The sequence below is a fragment of the Lepidochelys kempii genome, chromosome 10 (assembly GCF_965140285.1).
Source record: "Lepidochelys kempii isolate rLepKem1 chromosome 10, rLepKem1.hap1, whole genome shotgun sequence".
NCBI classification, from domain to species: Eukaryota; Metazoa; Chordata; order Testudines; family Cheloniidae; genus Lepidochelys; species Lepidochelys kempii.
In genome coordinates, this window is record NC_136389.1 from 65,466,171 (window position 1) to 65,492,342 (window position 26,172).

The following is a 26,172-nucleotide window of genomic DNA, read 5'->3' on the forward strand; positions in this document are numbered from 1 at the left end:
AGGGCTTCTAATTAAACCTTGATAATGAAAAGCCAGTGGAAAAAAACAAGTGTATTCAAACGGTAGTTATGTGTGTACACGAATAGATGTGTATTTACTGGGATAAGCAGAAAGTAATAGCCAAGGATATAATGTAGAAACATTCAAATGCTATTGGAAGTGTTGATTAGAAATAGATACTTATATTGAGTTTAGAGATGGGCCTGAACCAAAACTGCAGAGTTGGATGTGGACTGGGATGCCAATTCACAGGTTGAACCAATCTCTAAAATAGGTTGAATCTGAAGCACTCCAAGCCTTGGGAAAGTTCAAATTTAGATCAGGATTGAAAAACCCAAGTGTTTGGGAACATTCAGATTTGAAATTTGGATTCAGTTGGTTATAAAAATAAAAGGGACTTTTCTTTTCTCAGTTACACTGGCATAAGTGTGGAGTAGCCCAGCTGATTCAAAGGACATACTCCCAGTTTACATGTTATAAGTGAGTAAAATTTGGATCAGAGAATTCAGCTGAGAGTTTACATAACTATGTTGTGGAACTCATTGCCACTGAATGTTGTGAGGCCAACAACTAAGCGAGATTTAAAGAGGGGATGGGACATTCATAGGATAGCCAGAGTTGTAACAGTTAATGCTGAAAAAGAGTTTTGGAAGGGATATAAAACCTCATACTCATCCCTCTGCAAGTTGTAAGAGAAAAGGAGCCCACTGAACCTGAGTGAACATACACCATATTATGGCTTTTGGCGTAGCTTTTCAAAAGAGAATCTACTGCTCACTGAAACTTTTTAAGTGTCCTATATGGGTCAATAGTGGAAAGCATACTAAGGTTGTAGTTGGAAAATACCATGTTGTGTGTGTGTGTGTGTATTTAAGAGATACGTAATAATGCCAGTGGTCATGGCCAATTTCTTTTGCCATTGATTCTCATGGACTTCAGTGCAACCAGGGTTAGGACCTCTCTGTGAATAGCTCCTGGCAGGAATGACAAACCTTGTACTTGGGGTAAACAACAGCTCAACTAACTTGGGTAGTCCTCATTTCTTTTGGCAGCTAATGCAAATAAAAGTCCAGGAATCTTTATACTCTATTTTAACAGACCATTTGTAAGACCTTCTTAAGGGTTGTTTCATAAAGCAGGGTAGGTGAACTGCACCAGCTTTTAAAATTACTTTGATTAGTTGCTCTGTGTTGTAAACTGCAGAGGGAGGGAGGGAAAGATGGATGTTACACCACCTGTTAGAGATGACACAATCCCTGAAAAGGTACGTTTCACAGCTGTGCAATTTTAAGGAAACTAACAATTTACATCTGCCCACTTTTAAGCACATGTTGCCAAGATGGATAGTTGCATGCACAATAAAAAATTTGTTGAGACAGAAAAAACCTGTTTTCTTTAGGAACAGGTCATAGAGGGGTGAAGGTGGGCAGATGAGGGGAGGGAGGGTTGTCTTTTAGGTACTATTAACACAGCAGAACTAATAAGCTAACAGATGTATGAAACAACATCTTAAGCCTCACAACACAGCTTTTTAGGTCATTCTTATTGATGGATGTCTTGATGGTAGTATTTGTCCTTCATTCCTGTAGCTCTCATCTCATTTTCCTTACTCTTCCCCTTGCAGACATTTACACTATGGGCAGAAATACCAGCATAACATATTCCTAATTGCTTTGGTTGGCAGAGGATATAATGAATCCTTGATTACCACTCTGTACATGCTGTCTTTCCTTCTCCTTTCTCCAGCATTCATTCATTTCCTTTCTATTCAGATTTTTATACTGTGCTCACCACCATAGTCCCTGGATGCTTTCCAGGAGTACATTAAGCAACATGACGAAAATCTGTCACGTTTATTCACTCATCCTCTCTCCAAAGGGAAAGGTGTGTGCAGTAGAGTGTTTTGGCTTGGATTTTATATAAAATAGAAATAAATATCTACATGTGTGTATGTAAACCCCTCCATAGAGCTATGTTGGTTAGAGAAGGAAGGCCAAAGAAATGCATCTTGTATTTAGAGCATATGGTGGGTGAGGTTTGTGATGGTGCTTAATTTCTGTGGGAGTTCATTCCACAAAGTTTTGGGCCAGCCCACGAGAAAGTTTTATCTCCTGGACACATGATCTTTATCATTATTGTAGGAGTTCAATTGTGCCAGAGGAGCAAAATTGTCTACCATAGTCTTCAGCCCAGAGCCTATTTAATACAGTCTCATGGTGCCCTGCAATAGATTATGTTTGGCCAGGACATCATTTGACTCTTATTCTTTTGTGTACAATGGAGGTCAAACACCTACCTCCAACAAATAGAAGACAACAGAACCATGTTTAATTGAACGGTTGACTTTATCATAAAAAAAAAATTTAATCAAATTGCCAGATACTGAATTTCTGTTTCAGACATTCCTGAAAAATGGGAGAGATTTTCAGACTTCTAGTGTTAACCAGTAATCCAGTAATGAGTGCCCTGTTCGGGACAGCTAGGGCCTGACTTTCAGAGAAGCCGAGCATAATCACAACTCCAACTGAAGTCAATGGTTGGTAAACGCCTCTGAACAATAACCTCGCAGCTGTATGACCATTGCGTACCATTGGTAGGGGCAGAGCAATATTGCTTGCTCCTTCCTCTGAAGCATCCCTGGAGCTTCATCAGGTGCTCCTAGGCATGCTCTTTGGCTACAGGAAGTTCAGGGATGGGGAATGACATTGCACCTGCATGGGCCAGACTGGAAGACAGGGGCTGAATGTGGTGCAGACTTGGTGGGGCCAGCAACTGCAGCAGGGATGACTTTGCAGGGCTTAGTGGTGATGCCTGGGATCTCCCCTACTTCCCTGCACTGGGCTCAGCAGCTGCTATGCTTGGGAGCCACTCTTTGTGGGTGACTCAGTTTTGTTTCCTTATTCTGGGCAGGAGTTTTGCTGGAGAATAAGCTTTGGATACCCACTGTTAGCAAAAATGTAGGTCTCTACTCCTTTGTACTATACTTCAGGTTACTCTATCTATAAAATGGGGTTAATAATGCCTACTTACCTATCTACCTGAATGGGTGCTGTAAAGTTTAATCAGTTAATGTTTGTGAAGTACTGAAAGACCCTCAGATGTTACTATAGGACTGCAAAGTACTAGGATAGTATTATTATGATGTAAGGCTAAGTATACCAATACTCACTATGAATCTGTTTATATTTGTCCCATCATTGACTGGGATATACTTTTTCACATTTACTTATAGTGTAATCTTAGAAATCGATAGGTCATGTTATTGGAGTGGGTAGTGATAGATGAAACTTGGAAAGAGCAGGAAAGGCGGCTACTGAAGACACTTCAAAGACCCTTAAGCAGAATCTCAACTCATGCGGCATAAATATTGATCACTTTGAAGACAGAGCCAAGGACAGACCCGAATGTAGAGCAACTATCAATAAATGTTGTAAACAGTTTGAGAAAACACAGATGTGAAAAAGTGATTGAAAAAAGGGCCAAGCGTCATGCCAAGTCTTCAGTGGGTGCCTACACATTTCTGTAGGACATGTGTTTGTGACCTCGCGCCTTACAGACTGGATCATACAGCTACAGGGGAAAAAAAAACCCACCACCAAGATGTTGTGATGTCATCATCAGATACGACAGATGGCCATACATTTATAGTGTTCCAGTGAGACTGTAGTATTAAGCAATAAGGGCCAGAAGAAGAGGGTGTATCCTGGCAGTTAAGAAGTAGCTTGAGGATGCCTCACGTCCTTATTCCATCTGATCAGTAACTGTCAGGAAACACCAAACTATGGGGTCAGTATTCTTGTAAATTCAATAGATGGATTTTCCCCTATTTCTTTTTTGGGTCTGGTGTCCATTGTATTTTGAGTTAATGGGGTGGGATTTTTTCTTTTAAAAAAGGTCAGAAACTGTGTTGTGCTAAGTTTAGAATGATCACAAAAATACCAGCTGCTAATGTTTTGCAGTGATCAGTTTCTTTTCAGTATGTTTAGTCTGTAGAGTATCTAAATAGCAAGCTCATTTCAAATGCAGCCTCTCTCTTCAAGGAATTGGGAAGGATGTGGTAATGTGCCAGTGGCATAAAATATAGTGCATTATTTATTCAGATAATAGAAAGCATTGTGTTGGTTTTTTTAAGTGATTACACCTGTTTAATTTCAAGTAATGAGGGCTACAAGATGCTGTTCATTAGTGTAATATAATTCTTTACATTCCTTCAGTACCATTAAGCTGAAGATCTCAAATCACTTTTACAGACAACTATTCAAGATATGAAAGATGAAAATTAAAAAAAAAGTTAAATATGTGAAGAAAACATTACCCACTGCAACAGTGACTCACCGGCTGGCACCCTGCCTTCTGGCTGAATGTAGCATTGTAGGATTTTTCTCTCTGTTTCTCTGCTGACCGGCCATTCATCTTGTGATTTGGACTTCCAGCTGGATCACGTTTAGCCTCATCCATTGAGGCCAGTAAACCAGACGGTAACTCAGCAGTTCCACAACTTCAAATCGTCAGGCCACTAGTCCTTCCAGCCTTTGTGCTTGGGGTCTCCTCATGCTAGCCTCCTCAGTAAGACAGCCCAGTCCTTCTCTCTACCCTGGGTTTTGCCTTGTCAGGCCTCTTCCTTCTCTCCTAAGATACCTCCTACATCAGACCACCTTCTCCTCAAAAGGCTCACATGTTCAGCAGGGACTGCCCTGGGGCCAGCTCCCAACATGACAAAGGAAAGAAAACAAAACTAAAGGAAATAAAGAGCAGTACTCAACCCCCTGTCCACAAGGGCCCTCCAACCAACTGTACCGATGCTCCACGCTCATAGGAAAGCTAGGCTCGCTGCTTTGCTTCTCTCTGGGAGAAGAGATGAGAGGTCTGTCTACCTCCCTGTGAGCTGGGCTGCTCCCTTTTGAAGCTCCTCCTCCAAGTCCACCATACTTCACAGGCGTGATGGGGTGGGGCTGCTCCTTAACCCCTTCCTGTCTAGTGCAGACTTTGTATGTCCCATAACACCCCCATTTTATAGGTGAGGAAACTGAGATACAGGCAGATTAATGTTGTGGAGCTCTGGGTGCTCAGCATCTTTGAAACCAGGCAAAGGTGACTTCTCCAGCATCTCAAAAACAGTGCCAGAGCCAGGACATTGCCTTACTCTCAGGCCCCTGCTTTAGGTACTAGACAGGGCCACTCCTTTCTGTGTCTGTGAACGTACATGTCTGTATTTTAAATGGCTTCAGAGTCATGTGGTCTGTTTTCCTGCTCTAGTATGCGCCACATCAACTTTGGAAAGGCAGTAGGGGGCACCAAAAGTAGTTAATTTTTGTAGACTGCAATAAAGCAAAAACTGAAAAGGCCTGTGTACAATAATGCTTGAGGAGAAGCAGGACATTGAGAAGCTGCAGCAAGTAGCTGGGCAGCAGCTCAGTCATGGTGCAAACCAGCAGTATCCTGCTATAACAAATCTGTGTGAGGAAAAAGTATCCACCAGTTCTTGGAAAAGTCACAGCTCTCCTAGAGGCCTCAATTACACAATGCAAATACTTAACTTTCAGCATGTGCTTAAGTCCCGCAAACCTGAAAGTTAGCCCCACTGAAGTGTTTTGCTGAAGAGAGAGGATTTGCTGAATTGAGACCTTAATGGTTTCAAACAAACTTAAAACCAATATTTATTGAAAAGAAGAGACCCTGATGGGGAAAATCCTGGCCCCACTCAGTCAGCACACTTGAGAGCAGAACACATTCTCAGTTTAATATGACAAACTCCCGTTTAAATGTCTCAAGAAAAATCTGCATTGTTCAGGTAGGACTGAGGCTCCCTTTTAAAATGAATATTAATAGAATGTTGTAATTATAAAAAAAAATATGATACACTAGCAAGCTTGCATTTAAGGGTCCAGCACCAACCCTACCATGCCATTCATTTCTCCTCCAAGGCTCTTCTAAGAAAGTTAGGATTATAACAGCCTCAGATACTTGGATTCATTAAATACCACCAGTCAGGCTGAGCTGTCAATATTAGATCAAAGACAAATAACATAGTCTTTCTGGGATTTTCCAGTGCTACTGTGCTGGGGAATGTGTACAAACAAATGCCTGAAGTTACCTTTATCAAGTGAGTAATAGTTGGAGGAGGTAGTCTGTGTGGAAAAGGAAGGATCATTGATTTGACTGGACATATGCAATGTCAATAAGTGTTTTAGACTAGTGTTTTAAGAAAAGAAATGCTTAATTTTTTTGTGCTGTGATTGACAGAAATCTTCCTGTTCTGGAACTACATTGGTGTATGAACATATTGGCTAGTGTAAAAGAGCTGGACTCACCCTTGTGGCACCTCCTGCTGGTCATTGGGAATTAGCTCTTTCCCAGCCTGGAGTATCCCCTGCAGGCCAGTGATTGGCACAGCTCTGGCCCCCCCGTGTCCCTCACAGACCCTGGTGCCCCTTTCTCTAGGGTTCTGCCTCCTGACAGTACCTCGACACTCTGCCTCTGGGTCTCCCCTTCCTGGGGAACCCCCAACCCACTATCCCCACTGTCAAGGTTCCTCCCCCACTCTGAACTCTAGGGTACAGATGTGGGGACCTGCATGAAAAACCTCCTAAACTTATCTTTACCAGCTTAGGTCAAAACTTCCCCAAGGTACAAAATATTACACCCGTTATCCTTGGACTGGCCGCTACTACCACCAAACTAATACTGGTTACTGGGGAAGAGCTGTTTGGACGCGTCCTTCCCCCCAAAATACTTCCCAAAACCTTGCACCCCACTTCCTGGACAAGGTTTGGTAAAAAGCCTCACCAATTTGCCTAGGTGACTACAGACCCAGACCCTTGGATCTTAAGAACAATGAACAATCCTCCCAACACTTGCACCCCCCTTTTCCTGGGAAATGTTGGATAAAAAGCCTCACCAATTTGCATAGGTGACCACAGACCCAAACCCTTGGATCTGAGAACAATGAAAAAGCATTCAGTGTTTTACAAGAAGACTTTTAATAAAAAATAGAAGTAAATAGAAATAAAGAAATCCCCCCTGTAAAATCAGGATGGTAGATATCTTACAGGGTAATTAGATTCAAAAACATAGAGAACCCCTCTAGGCAAAACCTTAAGTTACAAAAAAGATACACAGACAGAAATAGTTATTCTATTCAGCACAATTCTTTTCTCAGCCATTTAAAGAAATCATAATCTAACACATACCTAGCTAGATTACTTACTAAAAGTTCTAAGACTCCATTCCTGTTCTGTCCCTGGCCAAGACGACTACAGACAGACACAGACCCTTTGTTTTTCTCCCTCCTCCCAGCTTTTGAAAGTATCTTGTCTCCTCATTGGTCATTTTGGTCAGGTGCCAGCGAGGTTACCTTTAGCTTCTTAACCCTTTACAGGTGAGAGGAGCTTTCCCCTGGCCAGGAGGGATTTCAAAGGGGTTTACCCTTCCCTTTATATTTATGACACCCACCTTGCCTCAGTCTGGGCTATTGCCAGTCATCACCAAGCCCCCACTCCCTGAGGCAGACTGCAGTGTAAAGGCCACTCATCATAGGCAAGGGGGTTCAGATCTGCAGCCTTCCAGTAGCTCTATGGGCCTTTGGACCAGGACCTACAGCCTAGGGAAGATGTCAGCTTCAAGCACCCCCACTCAGCCTACTCCTTGCACTGCACTGCACTGCACTGCACTGCACTGCACTGCACTGCACTGCACTGCACTGCACTGCACTGCACTGCACTGCACTGCACTGCACTGCACTGCACTCTCAGTGTCCAGACAGGCAGGCCCTGCTCTCTCCTAGCCTGGAGAGAAACTCCTTAGGTCACTGGCTCACAGCCTTTTTATACAGGCCAGCAGGGGTCTGACTGGGGTGTGGCCCAGCTGCGGCTGCTTCCCCAATCAGCCAGCCACAGCCCTCTCCAGGGCTGCTTTTAACCCCTTCTGTTTTAGGAGCGGGGTAGCCACTCGGCTACAGCTAGTTGCTGTGTAAGGATAGATGGCTTTTGCTGGGGAGGAAAAAAATCAGTTTTAAGATCTGTTTGCTTTATGAAATATTTCTTGTCAATTTCAAACTACAGGGTAGTATTGTCTGTTTTTCACATTATAGCTTCTCTTGAAGTCAAAAGGCCTAGAATGGAAAAAAATGCTGAAGCTCCAAGATGTGCAGGCCAAGCTAGGAGTTAGCCTGAAGGAAATGCTGACCATTGTTGAGGAGGTATTTCACCCGGAGCCTTACAGCGTAGAGGAAATTTGTACATGCCTGGGAATTAGCCTTGAGGAGCTCCGCACTCAGATCCTCAGTCAAAACACGCAAGATGGTGAGTCTACATCAGATGGTGTTTTTCATTTTAAAAAGCTTATATTATGTAAAATGTCTATGTGCTAATAAATAAAGGACATGGAAATCTTGCTAAAAGAGTTCAGCAGGACCCTGTGGGAGGTTTTCTAGGGTGAAAGAACTGATATTATGATATAAGCCCCATTTGTTCCCATCTTTATACTGAAATAGAGAAATGAATTTAAACATAGTTCCAGCAAAACCAGTTTGTAAAACACTCTGAGTGGCTGTTGTGGACAGAACCAAGCCATCTTAGAATCATGGCTTAGGAAGTATCTACATTACACAACTTTTTAAATGCATAGCTCTAACAAAACCAAACCATATTAGCAATCACTTCACTGGAGTCTTGTTGAAACCAATTTTAAACACCATTCCCTAACTCACATTAAAGATTAAGAGCTTCTCTACATGGTGGGGTAATATGCTCTATGGGGGGGATGATTTCTAAAGTACACTAGTGTGTTGCAAATTAATTTGTCCGCATACACAAAAAATAGCAGTGTGGCCATTGCAACTCAGCCTGAAGCTTCGGCTCAAGGGTAGGAGGTCAGGTGGGCTTAAGAGCTGCAACGTCCATACTGCTATTTTTGGCATGCTAGCTTGAACCCTGCTTGCCTGAGTCCATCTCCTGGGCCTGGGAAGCTCGTTCTTAGCTGCAGCATAGACATACTCTTAAGGTTTCCTAGTGCACTTTAGCGGAGTTCTGTTTCAAATAGCACAACATTAAGGCGCACCGGCAGGATCTACACCAACCAGGTAATGCGCAACCCATTCGTGCGGTTTAGAAATCACACCCCATGGAGCAGATTACCCCAGCAGGGATACAAGCCCTTATATAGATGGGGCCAACATTTCTGATTTCAAAGTGAAACAAAATATAATCAAAACCCATGAAAACTTGTACATGCTTAAGGAAACTTGCCTTGGGTAGCATGTGGTCTAAATCCTCTTCTTTGAAAGAGGGCATTTGTTTTTTGCCCCCTGCTTTAAGTAACTATTGATGGAAGAAATCAATGTAATGCAATATATTTGCTTACCCTCTCTCCCGTGTATTTCTACTTGTTATTAGACCATATAGTTATGGGTGCAGACCCAAAGAGACCAGTTCTGTAATGTGGACTCTATGTATGTTGAAATCAAACAATTTTCTTGAATGTAAATATGGAATTACTAAAAGCTGGTTTAAGAACAAAAGCTAGAAAAAATGATCCCAGTCTATCTGTGGTGGCTTTCTGAGCTCTAGGAGCCAGGTTTCTGAGTTCTTTACACCAGTGCGACTGAGTAGAATCTTGGGTTATACGTTTAAAGAAACCCATACTTCTGACTAAGCTACGTCATTTCCATAGTGTGGCAGCAGTCCCGCTGCCTCCTCCAGAGCTTAATTGCGTCATTGCCAATCCTTCCCAAAACCTGTTCTCCCGGATATTCTTTTTTCAGTAAGCTGTATCTGGGGCCATTGCAAACACAAGAGAGCGCAATGATGACACATCTTTGTTGCCACGTCTTTGCTCCTCTGCAGTGACACCAGGGGACCCAGAACTGTTCTAGCATGGGAAGTCTCAAATGCATAAAGCTGGGTAGAAATACGTCTGTGTCACCTGCTTGATGTCTCTAGGGGTCAGAGTTGTCCCGCTGTGGCTAGGGAGCTTTGGGTACGTTCTGGTAAATTGTAGGTGATGCCTTCTTAGAATATGTGAGGAAAAAGGCACAGAATGTAATGTGCCTGTCACTGAACGCACACAATCCTGGGGGGCCAAGAGCCAAGCCTGCCTGAAACACTCTCCTGTGACTATTTCAACCCTTCTCTTCCTGCCACCAGCTCACACACTTCTTCCTTTTCTCCACTCGTCCCCAGCATCGTTCTCCCATGCGGGGGGCCACAGTGCCCCCCCAGACTTCTTATTACCCTGGCTGGCTCTGGAACACCCCACATACACAGAGGTGGGAGCAGATGGGGCAGAGCTAGCTTTGCCAGTTTTATGCCATCCCAGGATTCTCCTGACTTAAGGAGAATGCTAAGCTACCTTGTTAGGACAGCTGTCTACCCCTTTGCAATGCTGGAGAGATGCCAGTATGGAATCGGAGACCAGGATCTGGCCCTACTTCTCGATAGCAGGTTATACAATACCTGTGTGCATTATATGTAAAATATATTGAAGTGTGTATATCTATAACACATATATTACATGAACTATGTGCTCTTAGATATTCATTCTTCCTTCCCTTTCCTACCCCACACACTTCCATTTTCATGGGAAGCCATTGGGGTTCTCAGTTTCCTATACTATCCCCTCCCCCGATCTCCCCCCCCATATGAAACAGTATAAGAACAGTCACTCTCAGATATGATTGTAGTGCATATCTCTGGTTTTAAAAGCTAACTTTTAAGGCTCAGTAGAGTTGAATTGTTTATACAGATTGTTATTTTGACTTAAAAAACAAAACCGTCTGGATGAAAATTTTTGACATAAAAGCAAAAGAAGAAAGTCCACTGAAATGTTATACTATAGCTCTGTCTAGTGTTTGCAGATGTTCGCTGAACAAAATCTCTTAAAATTTGCATGACCATGATCTTGTTTGATAAAGCCAATTAAAATGGGTTGTGCAGAAGTCTGCTTGCATTTGTACAAGATAAAACTAAACAGATTCCTGTAAAATTAGATACAAAGAGAAATAAGACAGACACAGAGTGAAGAAATCAAATCAACTGTTTGTTATACACCAAACAAATTACACTTTATGTTGGTTTTGGAAAGCTACAGCCTCTTCAGAAAAAATATTTTTGCTTTTGTTTGCTGAATTTTACACTGTATCCTAATGACAGAGCCTGGTTTCTTGCTATGAGAGAAGAAAATACTGATAAACAACCCAGGCTTTGTCATTATGATACTATGAAAAACACAGCAAACGAACGAAAGCAAAAATGTTGTTGAGAATTTAGTTAAATTATTTGCTGGATTCTGGTTTTTCCTTTATAGCTGAACGTAGATTTGTGGCAGTTTCTACTTCTGCCGTCTCTCAAAGACTAGTGCTGTTCATTAGTAATGATCTGTGCTTATATTGCATCCTGTGTAAGAACCTGAAAGTGTTTTACAGATATTAATTAGTCTCAGAACTCCTCGCCCCAGTTGCTTATGGGTTAGGAGAGGAGAAATGAAACGTTGGATTTGTGACTCAAAGCTTCACCCCCCACATCTTCATCACACTGGATGAAGCCAGGGATAACAGTACAGAAGAGGGACACTGCAGATTCCAGCTGGGCTATTTGCTTTTAGCCAATCAGAAAGGAATAATGCAAACACACTTCTCACTTTACAGTACTGTCTATTATCATACACATTTCACTCTTTCTTTCCCTTCTATTCATATTAAAAATTCCCATTCTTTCCAATTTGACCTCTCCTTGTCTTTTTAGCGAGGCTTCTTAACCAATTGCATGACCCCTCTCTGCACTGTTAAACGGTCTTGTTAAATAGAATAGTTGCAGTTGAATTTGCACAGATATACATAAACCTGTTAGAAGCTGAATTTTTTGAGACCTGTAGCACACTTTCCTTAACTAATGGGCAAATGCGAGGTGGGACCAAACCAAAACCAGGGATCATAATACAGCTAAGCTCCATATGCAAACTTTGTAGGTAGCTGTTGAGCCAGATCCTGGCTTCTGCTCCAGTCTCTTTGCTCTCTTTATTTGGCACCACAAAGACCCTGAAAAACCATCTTGACCGGGTAACTGAGGATTCCTCCCCCACTGGAGAATCTCTGGGTGTCTGCACCACATCACCCCACTTCCCTTAGGATTAGAGGGGTATAGCAATTGCTTCCAGCCACCTTTGACTCTCCTCACCCTTCACAGCTGTTTGGGCAAAATCAAAATCCTGGGGCTGAAACCCCCGAAGTTAGGAGAAGGTTGGATCTGATCTACACTTTGTACCTTGGTACCCTCTCTAGAACAAATAGTAATTATTATTAATTATTCACTTTCTAAAATGCAGTTCACTATAGTTTCAGCTTGGATTTGATTGCTTCATAAAGTATTTAGGCTGCAGGGGTGGTGGAAAGGTTGTGTATTTATAAATCCCACCACAGCAGAATAGTCTTCTATAAAATGTCTTTTTTGCCATAAAATGTTTTTCTCTTTTAAAAGGGATAGTCTTAAACCAGTTTTTCCTTTTTACATATAAAACAGTAATCTAATTTTGACATTTAAACCTGGGAACAGAATCACCATGGGAGCTAAAACCATCCGTTTAGTCTGTGGGTTTGGCTAGTTAACCCCCACTCAGAAAACTAACGTTAAATTCAGGAAAAATATTGCTACTGAAAAAATAAGCCTCAAACCACAATGCAATTTGAATGAGTGGGGTTGTATAGTCTTTCCCTCACACTGCGAAGTAGTCCAAAAGAGTGGTGAGCTCAGTGCAGGAACTCATTGTAACTTTTTTTTTTTTTCCCGGCACAGAAAGGCATATTTGGAAGTGGACTTTTAAACATACTGCCACATATGCTCTCTTTATCAGGCTCTAGCCTGAGTTTTGTCACAAGGAGCATGCGCCAGCAGAGTGGGGTAGCAGAGTGCACCCGTAACTTCTAAGGAAGAGTAAGATAGAGTAATAATGGAGTGGTTGGTCTACTTTAGCAACAAAAAGCACTTTTAGAGGGCAGGCATTTCTGTGGTAAAAAAAAAATCATTAAACCAGTAGGTGCCATAATCTTTAAAATGCAATTGCTCTGTTTTCAGAGGACCAGATTGTGAGTAGTTACTATGGGCTGTCAAGCGATTAAAAAAAGTAATCAGGATTAATTGCACTTTTAAACAGTAATAGAATACCATTTATTTAAATATGTTTGGATGTTTTCTACATTTTCAAATATATTGATTTCAGTTACAACACAGAATACAAAGTGTACAGTGCTCACTTTACATTTATTTTCATTACTAATATGTGCATTGGTAAAAAAACAAAAGAAATAGTATTTTTCAATTCACCTAATACAAGCGCTGTAGCGCAATCTCTTTATCATGAAAGTTGAACTTACAAATGTAGAATTATGTACAAAAAGTAACTGCATTCAAAAATAAAATATAAAACTTTAGAACCTACAAGTCCACTCAGGCCTACTTCAGTCAATTGCTCAGACAAACAAGCTGGATTACAATTTGCAGGAGATAATGCTGCCCATGTCTGATTTACAGTGTCACCTGAAAGTGAGAACAGGCATTTGCATGGCAATTTTGTAGCTGGCCTCACAAGATATTTACGTGCCAGATGCACTAAAGATTCATATGTCCATTCATGCTTCAACCACCATTCTAGAGGACATGCTTCCATGCGGATGATGGGTTCTGCTCGGTAATGATCCAAAGCAGAGTTGACCAACGCATGTTCATTTTCATCATCTGAGTCAGATGCCACCAGCAGAAGGTTGATTTTTCTTTTTTGGTGGTTCGGGTTCTGTAGTTTCTGCATTGGAGTGTTGCTCTTTTAAGACTTCTGAAAGCATGCTCCACACCTCATCCCTCTCAGATTTTTGGAAGGCACTTCTGATTCTTAAACCTTGGGTCGAGTGCTGTATTTATCCTTAGAAATCTCACATTGGTACCTTCTTTGAGTTTTGTCAAATCTGCTGTGAAAGCATTTTTAAAACGAATGTGCTGGGTCATCATCCGAGACTGCTGTAACATGAAATATATGGCAGAATGGTAAAACAGAACAGGAGACATACAATTCTCCCCCAAGGAGTTCAGTCATAAATTTAAATTAACGCATTTTTTTTTAACGAGCATCATCAGCCTGGAAGCATGTCCTCTGGAATGGTGGCCGAAGCATGAAGGAACATATGAATGTTTAGCATATCTGGCACGTAAATACCTTGCAGTGCCAGCTACAAAAGTGCCATGTGAAAGCCTGTTCTCACTTGCAGGTGACAAGCACAGAAGCAGTCAGCATATCTCCTGTAAATGTAAACAAACTTGTTTGTCTTAGCAACTGGCTGAACAAGAAATAGGACTGAGTGGACTTTGTTTTGTTTTTGAGTGCAGTTATGTACCAAAAAAAAAAAATCTACATTTGTAAGTTAAACTTTCACAATGAAGATTGCACTACAGTACTTGTATGAGGTGAATTGAAATATACTATTTATTTTGTTCTTTTTTACAGTGCAAATATTTGTAATAAGAATATAAAGTAAGCACTGTACACTTTGTATTCTGTGTTGTAATAATATATTTGAAAATGTATAAAAACATCCAAAATATTTAACGTCAATTGGTATTCTATTGTTTAACAGTGCACTTAAGTGTCATTCATTTTTTTTTTTTTTTTGAGTTAATCGCATGAATTAACTGTGGTTAATGGACAACCCTAGTAGTTATTCACAGGAGTAGGCCCATTAGAGTGACTGGGATGCCTTGTGTGTGTAACTGCTCACTGTTGTCTGTGAGAGGATGGGGAATTATAATCTGCCCCAGATGAAATATAATACCACATGGCAACATTTTCTTGTATAAATTAAAGGCCAGATTTGGTAACACACATTCAGTAGTATCTTTCTCTGCTAATAATTCTATTGAAATCAATGGTTTCAGAGTAGCAGCCATCTTAGTCTGTATTCACAAAAAGAAAAGGAGTACTTGTAGCACCTTAGAAACTAACCAATTTATTTGAGCATAAGCTTTCTTGAGGAGTTGTAGCTCACGAAAGCTCATGCTCAAATAAATTGGTTAGTCTCTAAGGTGCCACAAGCACTCCTTTTTCTTTTTATTGAAATCAATGGGACACCTTACAGAGAAAGGTATATTCCACATTTTGTATAGGTGGTAGACTCTTTCCCGTTATGATTTTGGATGGTAAGTTCTTCCCCTATGATAGATTTCTTGCAACCCTACTACATCTTCAGAGATGAGCCATGTTTAGTTCATTAATATACAGTGAAATGTATCTTAAGCAGATACGAACGAGACCTGACAAAATGTATAGCCTAGTAGAGGTGGATCTTTAGGTAAAGTTCAAATTGTGCAGGAAACCCCAAAGAAAGGAATCTGCTGAAAGTCAAGTAATAACAAATAATACAATTTACTGGAAGCCACAATGTTTAATTATTTATTTTTTTAAAAAATCTGCATCAGCACCATGGTTGGGTTTGCACGATTTTCATACACTGAAAATCCAAAAATGACCTTACCGGACAAAAAACCCAACCCCAACCGTGGTACAGTTCTTTGCTATATTTATCTAACCCACATTTGTTTGAGACCAATAGTCGGTGGACTATTGGTGTTTGTTTTTTAAAATAATTTTTATGTGGATTTCAGACAAGGTTTCATTAATGGCAGTTTAGTCTTAACATTTCTACATTTTGTTGTTGCAGCCCTTGGTGCATTGTTTCCTCCAAGTGCCATTGGTAGGCAATGAATGTTTTGGACCCATTTGAATAGGGCTCTGAAGAAGTCATTTAAGGGCAAGTCCTTTGCAGAAACATGGAGGCTAGGTGTGCAGAGCCCATAATGAGGCTGCAGGACCCACTCAGGCTCGTGGGGCTCAGTCCCAGGGGCTATTTAATTGCAGTGTAGATGTTTAGGCTTGGGCTGGAACCTGGGCTGTAGGTCACTGCAAGCTGGGAAGGTCACAGAGCTCAGGCTACAGCCTAAGCCTGATCGTCTACACCGCCCCTTAGCCCAAGCCCTATGAGTCAGTCAGCTGACATGGGCCAGTTGTAGGTTTTTAATTGTAGTGTAAACCCTCAGTGTTCTAATTGCTGCTCCTTTGCATCCTTCTGAGCCAGATAACAGAGAAGATGCTGCAGCCCTTAGTCCTTACCCTGGTAAAACTGCCATTGCCTTCAGTGGAAGTCTAACCCCTGTGTGGGGACTGCAGGATTTGGCCTTGATGGCTCTGTAATAGTCTTAGCTCTTTAAAACAACTCTATTACTAGCTCAGATATAAGATTTGTATTGCGCATCTGTAAGTTTTATACCTTTGCCACTTTGGCCACTTGACAGGGTCGGGCCAGACTGCTACAGGAGAGTAATTGGTTTGTTTGTTTTTTGAAGCAAAAGATGTTTTTATTTGCCTAACACATTTACAAAGTAAAAACAGCAGCATATGCAATGTAACACATCAACCAATCACAATTGTTTTCTCATTAGCTTCAGGGGAGGGAAGTGTTCAAGTTTGCCTGGGCCCAGAGCTGGGGGCTTCCGAGTTACCTGGTGGCCCAGAGCGAGGGGGCTTCATCGACTCTCATGGTCTTCCACCCCTTCGAGTTACCTGGCGCCACACCTGAGTGTCACCAACAATTCCGTCCTCTGAAAGCACCCAACAAGAGGGGCAGGCTGTGGGGTGGAAAATCTGGGGGGGGGACGGGACGTGCACCTACATGTGAAAGGACCCCTCTTAGGTGGTGGTGTCCGCAGCAGCAATGGCTGGGGCTGGGGTCCCTTACTCTCTCCCCCAATCAAAGGGTCAGACAAAGGGACCCAGACGGGGACACTGAGCAGAGAACCTCAGACAGCGCCCACCGCTCCTCAAAAGCATCAAGGGAGTCGGTGGACGCCGCCCACAGGAACTCCGCCCGGATACGTGAACGGACCGAGGATTGGAAAACGGCCCCACAGTCACAGGAAACTCCATTGGCCAACCTCCTCTCTCTGGTTTTATAGATGGCCGTTTTAGCCAGGGCCAGGAGGAGGTTAACTAGGAGATCCCGCGACTGTGAGGCCACGGATGGGGAGTGCATAAATAAAAAGGTGAGGGGAAAAATGCAACCAAAAACATAATAGGAGATTTGTGAGGAGCTGGAACGGGCTGCAGCCTGGCGCACTCCACATATACGTGCGCCAGGGTTTCCCTCACACCACAAAAGGGACAAGTATCTGGGACGGGGGTGAACCATGCCAAGTACATGCCCGTGCTCACAGCTCCATGAAGGAGCCGCCAACTGATGTCCCCAACGGGCCTCGGAACCAACGTGGAATATAGGCTGGCCCACCAGGGCTGCTCACCCTCCAAAGGTGGCAGAAGGTCTCGCCACTTTGTGTCGAGGCAGGAACTAGGGTGAGGGCGTGAAGGGTGTGGAGAACAAGCTTGTATAGATGTTTCCTTGGCGCGGTTTGGAAACGTACCGGCTGCAGTTCATGCAGCTGGCTCGCAGTGAAGAGGTGAGGAGGTCGATTGGGTCTGTGGGGCAGGGGTCCAATTAAAAGGTCTGCCGGGCCTGGGGTAGAGGGTGGGCGGAGCATGCCCTCGAGCAGGACCTGGTCGATGTAAGCTCGAGCAGCAGGCGGCAAAGTGGCCTTCGCACCTCCCGGCGCGTACTTCAGGAGGTGAAGTCTGGAGAGCCCTATGCACCGGGCAAGCGTCAAGGGATCCAGCCAGTCTCCCCAGTCATAGTCCAGGAAGTCTCCGATTCTCGTGACTTCTGCCAGGATCAAGCTCTGGCGCACCGAGCGGGACTCCGCCACCTGCACATGGAGCTGGGAGTTGTGTAGCTGGGGCTCCGCGAGGAGATCTACCCCCTCGGTGGCCGCCACGGACCTGGTCGTTAAAAATAGTTTCCAAGTCCGGAGGAGGTCCTGGTAGAAGACCGGCAGCCCCGAGAGGTCTCGCGGAAGACCTCCCGGACGGAGATAAAAGAGCTGCCGGTCATATCGGAGCCCTCAGATGCAGTGCAGGATGGCATGCGCCAGTGTACTCCATGCCGAACTGCCTGCACCATAGAGGAGCCTCTGTAGGGCCTGGAGGCGGAAGACACGGACCTGAGTGTGTAGACACTTCAGGCCCTGTCATCCTTCCTTCACGGATAGATGAAGAACCCCTACAGGGGCCCAGTGCATTCCTGACCAAAAGAACCTCAGAATCGATGTCCGGAGATTGGTCAGGAAACCCGGGGCCAAGACCAGGGTGTTGAGCCGGTACCAGAGCATGGACAGGACTAGTTGATTAAGCACCAGCGCTCTCCCTCTGAGGGAGAGACATCAGAGTAGTCCCGTCCATTTCCGGAGCAGCTCTATCACCCCGCCCTCTATATTTTCCCAGTTTTCCGGCAGTGAGGGATGCGTGGCAGAAAGGTAAACGCCGAGGTAGAGTAGCAGACCCACGCTCCACTGGATGGTCTGATGGGAGGAGCTCGCCTGCTGCCAGTCTCCTACCGCCAAGCCAGAGCTGTTGACCCGGGCGGAGGAGGCTGCCAAATAGATGGCCTAGCAAGCCTCCACCTGTGCCAAGTCGCCAGGGTCCTGGATCACGAGGAGCACGTCATCAGCATACGCCAACAGGACCAGCTGCAGCTCCGGCTCCCGCAGCACCAACCCTGTCAACCTCCTGCGGAGGAGACAGAGGAAGGGCTCGATTGCCAGAGTGTACAGCTGGCCCGAGAGGGAGACCCCTGCCGTACTCCCCATCCAAAGCTGACTGGTTCGGTCAGGGTCCAGTTGAGCTTAACCAGACACTCTGCGCAGGCATACAGCACCCGGAGAAAACCCACAAACTGGGGTCCAAAGCCAAACGCCTGTAGAGTGCTCAGGAGGTACCCATGGTCCACCCTATCGAACGCCTTCTCCTGATCTAGGGACAGGAGGGCAAACGACAGACAGTCTCTATGCCCGAGTTCCAAAAGGTCCCAAACCATAAATAGGTTATCAAAGATACGGGACAGTGTAGGTTTGGTCTGGGTGGATCACGTCTGCCAGCACAGACCCTAGCCGCAGCGAGATTGCTTTCACTACGATTTTGTAGTCCGTGCTGAGGAGCGAGACGGGACACCAATTTTGTAAATCGCGGAGGTCCCCCTTCTTCGGCAACAAGGCGAGCACAACTCGCCTGCACAAAAGAGGGAGGACCCCGCTCTGCAGAGACTCGGCCCAGACGGTGACTAGGTCTGGGCTGAGGACGTCCCAAAACACGCGGTAGAACTCCACGGTCAGCCCGTCCATGCCTGGAGACTTATTAGTGGGCATACGACGGAGGGCTTCCGAGAACTCTGCCAGAGTGAGAGGCAACTCTAGCCGGTCTCAGTCGCTTGCGCTGACCGTAGGGAGCTCCTCCAAAGCACTCTGCAAGCGCTAGCGTCGGTCGGATCCAGGGAGAAAAGACTTGTGTAGAAGGCTCGGGCCCTCCCACACATCTCCGCCGGTTCCGTGAGTGGGGTGCTGTCTTCTGCCAGGAGGCAGGTGATGTGTTTCTTGGCCCCCCCGCGTTTTCTCCAGGGCATAGAAGAAGCGGGAGCCGCGATCCATCTCCCGAAGGAGGCAGATGCGGGATCGAACAAAGGCGCCCCGGGCCCGATGGTCCTCGAGGGCCCGGAGCTCCTCCCGCTTCTCCCGGCATGCTCCGCAGAGGAGCGGGTCTTCGGGGCTGGCAGCCAGACGCCTCTCCAGCTCTAAGACCTCCCGTTCCAACTGCTTTATCGCCACATTTCTCCATCAGCTGGTGCCCCAGGTGTAGTCGCGGCAGAAAAGCCGGGCGCGCACCTTCCCCAAGTCCCACCATCGCCGCACCAAGGGAAAGGCACGCCGCTGCCCTCGCCAGGCCAGCCAGAATTCCCAGAAGGACGTCACGAAGCCCTCATCCTCCAACAGGCTGTTGTTAAAATGCCAGTAGGCCGGCCCCGGCCTCTCCGCACAGAGGGAGGCTGTCACGGTGGCTAGGTGATGGTCAGAAAATGGGGCCGGCCGAATGTTGGAGGAGTGGGCTCGTGAGAGATGGAAGCGTGATAAATAAATGCGGTCCAACCGGGAGTGGCTCGACCAATGGGCTTCCACCCGGACAAAGGTGAACGTGGAAGTGTCATCCGGGTGGTGGTCACGCCAGATGTCCACCAGGGAGTGATGTTCAACTATCTCCCGGAGGGTGTCCGTGGCGGCTGGGCACCGCTCAATCCCCGAGCGGTCTCGTTCCTCGAGGGTGGTATTAAAATCCCCTCCCTGGACCAGGCACTCGTGAGCATCTAAGGCGCTGAGGAAGGCGGACGCCTGCTGATAGAATTGCAGCTGCTCCGGGCCCGATATCGGGGCATAGACGTTAATGAGGTTAACCACGAGCCCCTCTATACGGACCCAGAGATGCAGCAGGCGACCCTGCATGGCCTCGGCGACCCCAGCACCTCGGGCCGTAGGTCGGGGGAGAACAGGGTCGCCACTCCAGCCTGCCGAATCGTGGAGTGACTAAAGTAGACCCTGTCCCCCCAGTCCAGCCGCCAACTATCTTCGGCGGTTGGATCCGTATGGGTCTCCTGCAGGAAAATCAGAGTACCCTCCCTCCCGAAGGAAAGAGAGCACCTGGGACCTGCGGAGAGCCATCCTACAGCCCCGGGTCTTCAACGTTGAGATGGTGAGAGGTGTCATGGGGAGGGCTGGGGGGGATCCTCACTGGCAGGGACTCTCGCATCCCCGCAACAGTCCCTGACCCATCCTATAGGTGAGTAATTGGTCACGGAAGATGCGGACCCACCAGTAGGCTGTGGCATTCTGTTTCCCCGTCCTTTTACCTTCCCCCATGAGGGCCCTTATGGCCCAGAGGATTTGAAAAAAAATCCCCCTATCGCTGGAGAGCAAGCTGTACCTTGTTGCGGGAGCCACGGACATCCTCTAAAAACTTCCACAGCTCTCCTCGCAGCTCATGGTGGGGGGGTTACAGTTTCCCGGTTGTTCCCCGGCGGGGCCCTTGGTGCAGCCCTGTGGCCCACTAAAACAGGCAAGCAGGGGGCGGACCCCCGACGGGGTGCCTGGTGGGCTGGAGCTTCTAGGCCTGCCTCAAGCCCTGGGGCGATAGGGGGCGGTGGAGGGAAAATAACAGCCCCTAATGGGTCGGGGCAGGAGAACGCAAAGGCCATTCCCTGGAGGTCATCGGTTGGAAAAGGGAAGGAGACAGCCCCGGGGGCGGCGATAACATTGCAGGAGGTAGACTGGATAAGGGTAGGGGCAGAGGCGAGGTTCTAGGTTTCAGGAGGCAAGCAGCTGGATGGTGGCGCCTCCTGATCAGGCTCGAGGGTTAAGGGGGTGCGGAGGGAGCTCTCAGTGATACTGGGCGCGGGCTCTATGGTGGATTTAGCAGCCACAGCATCAGGAGGTGGATTATCTTCTGTTGGGCCACTGCCTGGGAAGAAAATTGATTGCTCCGCACCAACGGGGGGATGCTCTGGCGGCTCGTGTCCCAGCCGCATGGCGCAGGCTGTAACCTGAGCAGGCTCGGTGGTCGTCAGCAGGGTGCCATCAGCGGCCGGGTCGATGGAGGAGTCCAGGGGCTCCTCGGAGGTGGGAGCAGAAGCAGCAGTTAGGGGGAGGGAGCATGGGGAGAAGGGGGTGGAGTGAGGTTGCCCAAATCGAGGTTTGCTGGCAAAAGGTCGTCCTCCCCCTGGGCGACCAGGGTCAGATCTAGGGCCTCGATCTCCTCGAACATGGAGGAGAGGACACTTTCTGTCACCCCGGGGTTCTCCCCGCTGGTACCCGCCACAACAGTTGCCTCAGAGTTCACGGGGGCTTCGGGTAGTGTCAAGACAGAAGGGGCTTCCTCGTGGGTCTTGGATGGGAGGGCCTCCTCGGGAGGGGAGACACTACCTTCCAGTGCTATCACATCTTTCCCGGCTGACACAGGTGGATGGGACGCACTCGTGGGCAAAGCGGAAGGTTTGGCAGCGGTGCCCCCCTTCCTGGTCTTCCAGGGGGGCCTCCGCCTCGGGTAGATGAGGTGGAGCTCGAGCCTTTCGGTTGCCTCGCTTCCCCTGGACTAGGGCCCAGCCCTCCATGGCACCATCTGGGGGCTGGTTAGCAGGGGTCGTATCAGGGGGTAAAGGCGATGGCTCAGGGACTTGGAGTGTGGGGGGGACGGTGGGGCGGCATAAGGGAGGGAGGATTCTCCCTGGGGCAGGCTCTCTCCCATGCTTGGTGATATCTCTACCACACCCTCCTCCATAGGCCCCGCCAGATTGTCAGCAGCGAGGGCGGGGCTCTCCCGCTCATCTGGGTGTTGTAGGGGAGGTGCCCCTTGGGCCTGAGCGGGACAGGTGGTGGTCCAAAGAAGAGGGGGGGCAGGTTCAGGTATCGGGCAGCCAGGGGCATCGGCAATGACGGGGCCGGGTCTCAGGAATCCCAGGTGCCCCTCCTTGCTGGGCTAAGGGGCAGTCCCTCTGGACATGCCCTGATGCCCGGCAGAGGTAGCACCGGTCTTCCCGTGTAGAGAAATACACCCGGTAATGGGCCCCCTGGTGGGGGACTAGGAAGGACCCCTAGAGCACCTCTTTGTCACACACCGCTGACGGCAGTAGAAGCTGCACTTGCTGGTGGAAGGAAAAGATGTGACGGAGGGTGGGGTCCTTTCAGCCCAATGGGAGAGGGCTGATGACAAAAACAGGTTTCCCCAGGGTGGAAAGGGCGGGTAACAGGGCAGCACTGGGAATAAAAGGAGGGACAGAGGTCAGGACCAGGCGGACGCCCAGGTCCTCTAGTGGCTCTAGGGGGACAAACACCCCCCTACCACCAGGCACCTCTCCATCGCCTCCTGGGCGGCAGCCTCCGATGCTAAGAAGACGACGACCTTCCCATACATTTTGGAGGCCACCACAATGGCTGAGGGCCCCACCACTCTCGCCAGCGCCCGCACGTAGGTCTCCACGTGGGGCGAGGTGGGCACCAGGAGGCATTGGACACCGTGCTTCCTTGTCATGGTGGGGAAGGGGCCCCAGCTGCTGTTGATGGAGGCGGTGGTTGGGAGAGATGATGAGGTGGCAGGCGGGGGGGCTGCCGCCGCCTGGGCATATGTCCTGGGGGGTGAAGGAGGGACAGCCGCAGAGCCGGTGGAGGGGGCAGCAGGGAGGGACGCCATGGTTGGTGGCGGGGCCACAGCAGTGGGGGTGGCCCCTGCCACGGAGGGCCTGGTGGTTTTGGCGGGGCCCTTCCCCTCCTTCTTGCCCTGGCCTTTCCCGCCGGCTGGGGGGGGCTCCCCTAGAGTCTGGAGAGGCGGTGGGCATGGCAGCGGCAGAGGTCACCCTGGTGCCCTCCATTGCTGATGCCCCAGCGGGGTGGTAGCAGGTGGTTAACAGGAGTTGGGGTCAGGTAAAAAGGAACAGGCTCTGGGATGGGCAGTTCGGGGTGGGGGCACATGAACCACCGTACGCTTGTCCAGAGAGTCCTCTTTGGTTGGCTGGTGCTTCTGGCCCACACAGTGGAATCAGGGCGAGCAGCTAAGTCCCGAGGCAGCTGTTAAACAGCCAGCAATGACGATGGAGGGGGCAGTGATGAGGATAGTAGTGTGGGGGTTAGGAGGACACAGATGGATCGGGGGGCAGCTCCATGCCACACCCCCTGTGTCCCTACAAACATAGTCACGACACAGTCAAGGCCTCCCCCCACACGAGAGCACAGTTCGAAAGTTACTCAGTCTTAGACCCCCTCCACGGTGATTTGTAGATTGCCCGGGCAGTATTCCTCCAGTAGACGGCTGTTTGTCTGTTCCGGGCTTTCTCTTTTGCATTCCAGGGATGCAGGAGCGGATGATAAGAAATTCTCTCAGCCAGAGATGGGTCCGCAGACAAACAGCAAGCGGCTGGGTCTGGGGGCTGGGTCCTTCCACTCCCCCGTTCCGGCGAAGCGGGCTGGCAGGTCCCCCCCTCTCTCGGGGGGTGGGGGGGGGTTCAGCTGGAGTGGCAGCAGCATCCTAGGGCGGGCGGGGGGGGGAGGGCAGTTAACAGCCGGCCGGCAGCCAGCCAGCACTCTAGCAACAGCGGAGAAAGGAAAAAAAAAAAAAAAACACAAAGAAAAGAAAGCGGGGAGAATGTCTGGCCCGGTCTGGGGGGAAGCCAAAAGCAGGGGCAAAAGCAAGGAAAGCCCAGGCCAGAGGGCAGCAGCAGGAGAGCAGGCTAAGTAGGTCCCTTTTCCCTGGGTAAGGTAACAGGGAAGATTTTTTGGAACAATCAGGAACCTTCTGGAGACAATTAAGACAGACAGGCTGATTAGAACACCTGCAGCCAATCAAGAAGCTGTTAGAATCCATTAAGGCAGGCTGATCAGGGCACCTGGGTTTAAAAAGAAGCTCACTTAAGTTTGTGGTGCGCGTGTAAGGAGCTGGGAGCAAGAGGCGCTAGGAGCAGAGAGTGAGAACGCATACTGTTGGAGGACTGAGGAGGACAAGCATTACCAGACACCAGGAGGAAGAGCCTATGGTGAGGATAAAGAAGGTGTTGGGAGGAGGCCATGGGGAAGTAGCCCAGGGAGTTGTAGCTGTTGCCCAGTTGTTCCAGGAGGCACTCTACACAACTGCATTCCACAGGGCCCTGGGCTGGAACCCGGAGTGGAACTCGGGTTCCCCCCAAACCTCCCAACTCCTGGTCCAACACAGGAGGAGTTGGCCTGGACTGTGGGTTCAGAAAAATGGCCAAGCTGAGGGCTGCCGTGAAGCTCCAAGGTGAGCAAATCCACCAATAAGCGCAAGACCCACCAAGGTAGAGGAGGAACTTTGTCACACCATGGTTGGTTGAGGCTCCAATGATCATTCTGTTCTCTTTGTAAAATATGAGTCCACCTGCCAGTATTCTTTTTAACATAGTAAATTATTTTGAGATAGTCCTCTCCTGCACACATCTAAGCTTCCTTGGCTGTATAGCTCTTATCCAAAGACTGTGAATTCAGATCTTTTCCTATTTGTGTAGTGGTGGCTGTTGTTCTTGCTAGGTCAGTGGCCTCCCATTCAGACATAGATCCAGTTGTTAGAAATATCAGTTTTACTGTTGATATTTTTGATTGCATGGCAGAGAGTATTTAGATAACCCTAACGTGGAAGAGCTTTCTCCATTACTAGCAGCATATGTCTGGATTTATGTATATCCTTAGTTTCCGAATCCGAGCAGTGCCTGTCGAATACAGAGATGGCTGGCAGCCTAAAGCTTATTTTACTTATACAGAACATCAGACTGGGGGATATGGGGAGGCAAACACTATAAAAAGATTTCGTTAAGCACGTGGTTAATTTTTTTGGATTGGAATGCTGCTATGCTCTGTCATATCTATGACACTTGTGGTTTTCCCCAAGTTTAGATTTACAACTCTATACTATAAAAAAACAGAAACCTTGCATTTCATAATATCATTTCTTAACTGATATTCAGTTGGCAAAGAGTCATATCTGCAAGGGAGTCTGAAACAACAAGAACACAAAGCCAGTTTCTGTAATTTTGAATGTAATAATTGCTTGAAAGGATAACAGATTATAGTCAACCCAAATGTCAAGTTTGTAGAGTCTTCATGACATGAGAGAATGCTGTCAAGGACAGAGTTTTTGGCTAGCAGCCAGCAGTTAGAAGATCCATTCTAGTTGCCAATACATAACATGATGAGCATAACACAACCACAAAGTGTTTTAAGGTAATCTGGCCAGTAAAGCATTGCTTTACCAAAGGGTGGTCTCTGAATCAAATACAGCCTTTGGCAAGACTTTTACCTTAAAATTGAAACCAGACATGTTTTCAGTTCATTTTTTGGGTTACTACTGTTCAATGGTGATTTACAAGAGTGTGTGAGCTATGACAATCTCTCACGCAACTTCAGATATGCCCTAAACGAATGCACATTTAGAAATCTCCTTGCTGTAAAACAATAGCTTCATAAGAAAAATAATATTTAAAGAGAAATCTCAAAGAATGCTCTGGTTTCTGTGCCCAGCAGCCTTTCCCTGGCAATCGTGAGCACTGAGGAACTATTCTGCAACACATATTGCAAACCGCTACAGAAGCAACAAAAAGATGGAACTATATGGTAAAGCACAGCTCTATTTCTGATTTATCCAGTGCATTCAGAGGAAACAAACCACCATTGCTCAGTGACATTTCCAATGAGATTGAGCTTCCAAGGGACATTCTGG

The 26,172-nt window shown here is 47.2% G+C and overlaps 2 protein-coding genes across 4 annotated transcripts in view; one reads left to right on the plus strand and one right to left on the minus strand.

Moving 5' to 3' along the window:
- GALK2 (galactokinase 2) overlaps window positions 1-26,172 on the plus strand; it is an 84,859-nt gene that overhangs the window by 48,830 nt on the left and 9,857 nt on the right. For all 3 annotated transcript variants that reach the window (XM_073303964.2, XM_073303965.1, XM_073303966.1), the window contains one exon: window positions 8,090-8,300. In XM_073303964.2, coding sequence (XP_073160065.1) covers window positions 8,090-8,300 — 211 coding nt within the window. The remainder of the gene's footprint in view (window positions 1-8,089; window positions 8,301-26,172) is intronic.
- Window positions 1-26,172, minus strand: part of FAM227B (family with sequence similarity 227 member B) — a 211,675-nt gene that overhangs the window by 10,329 nt on the left and 175,174 nt on the right. The gene's annotated exons all lie outside the window — the stretch shown is intronic.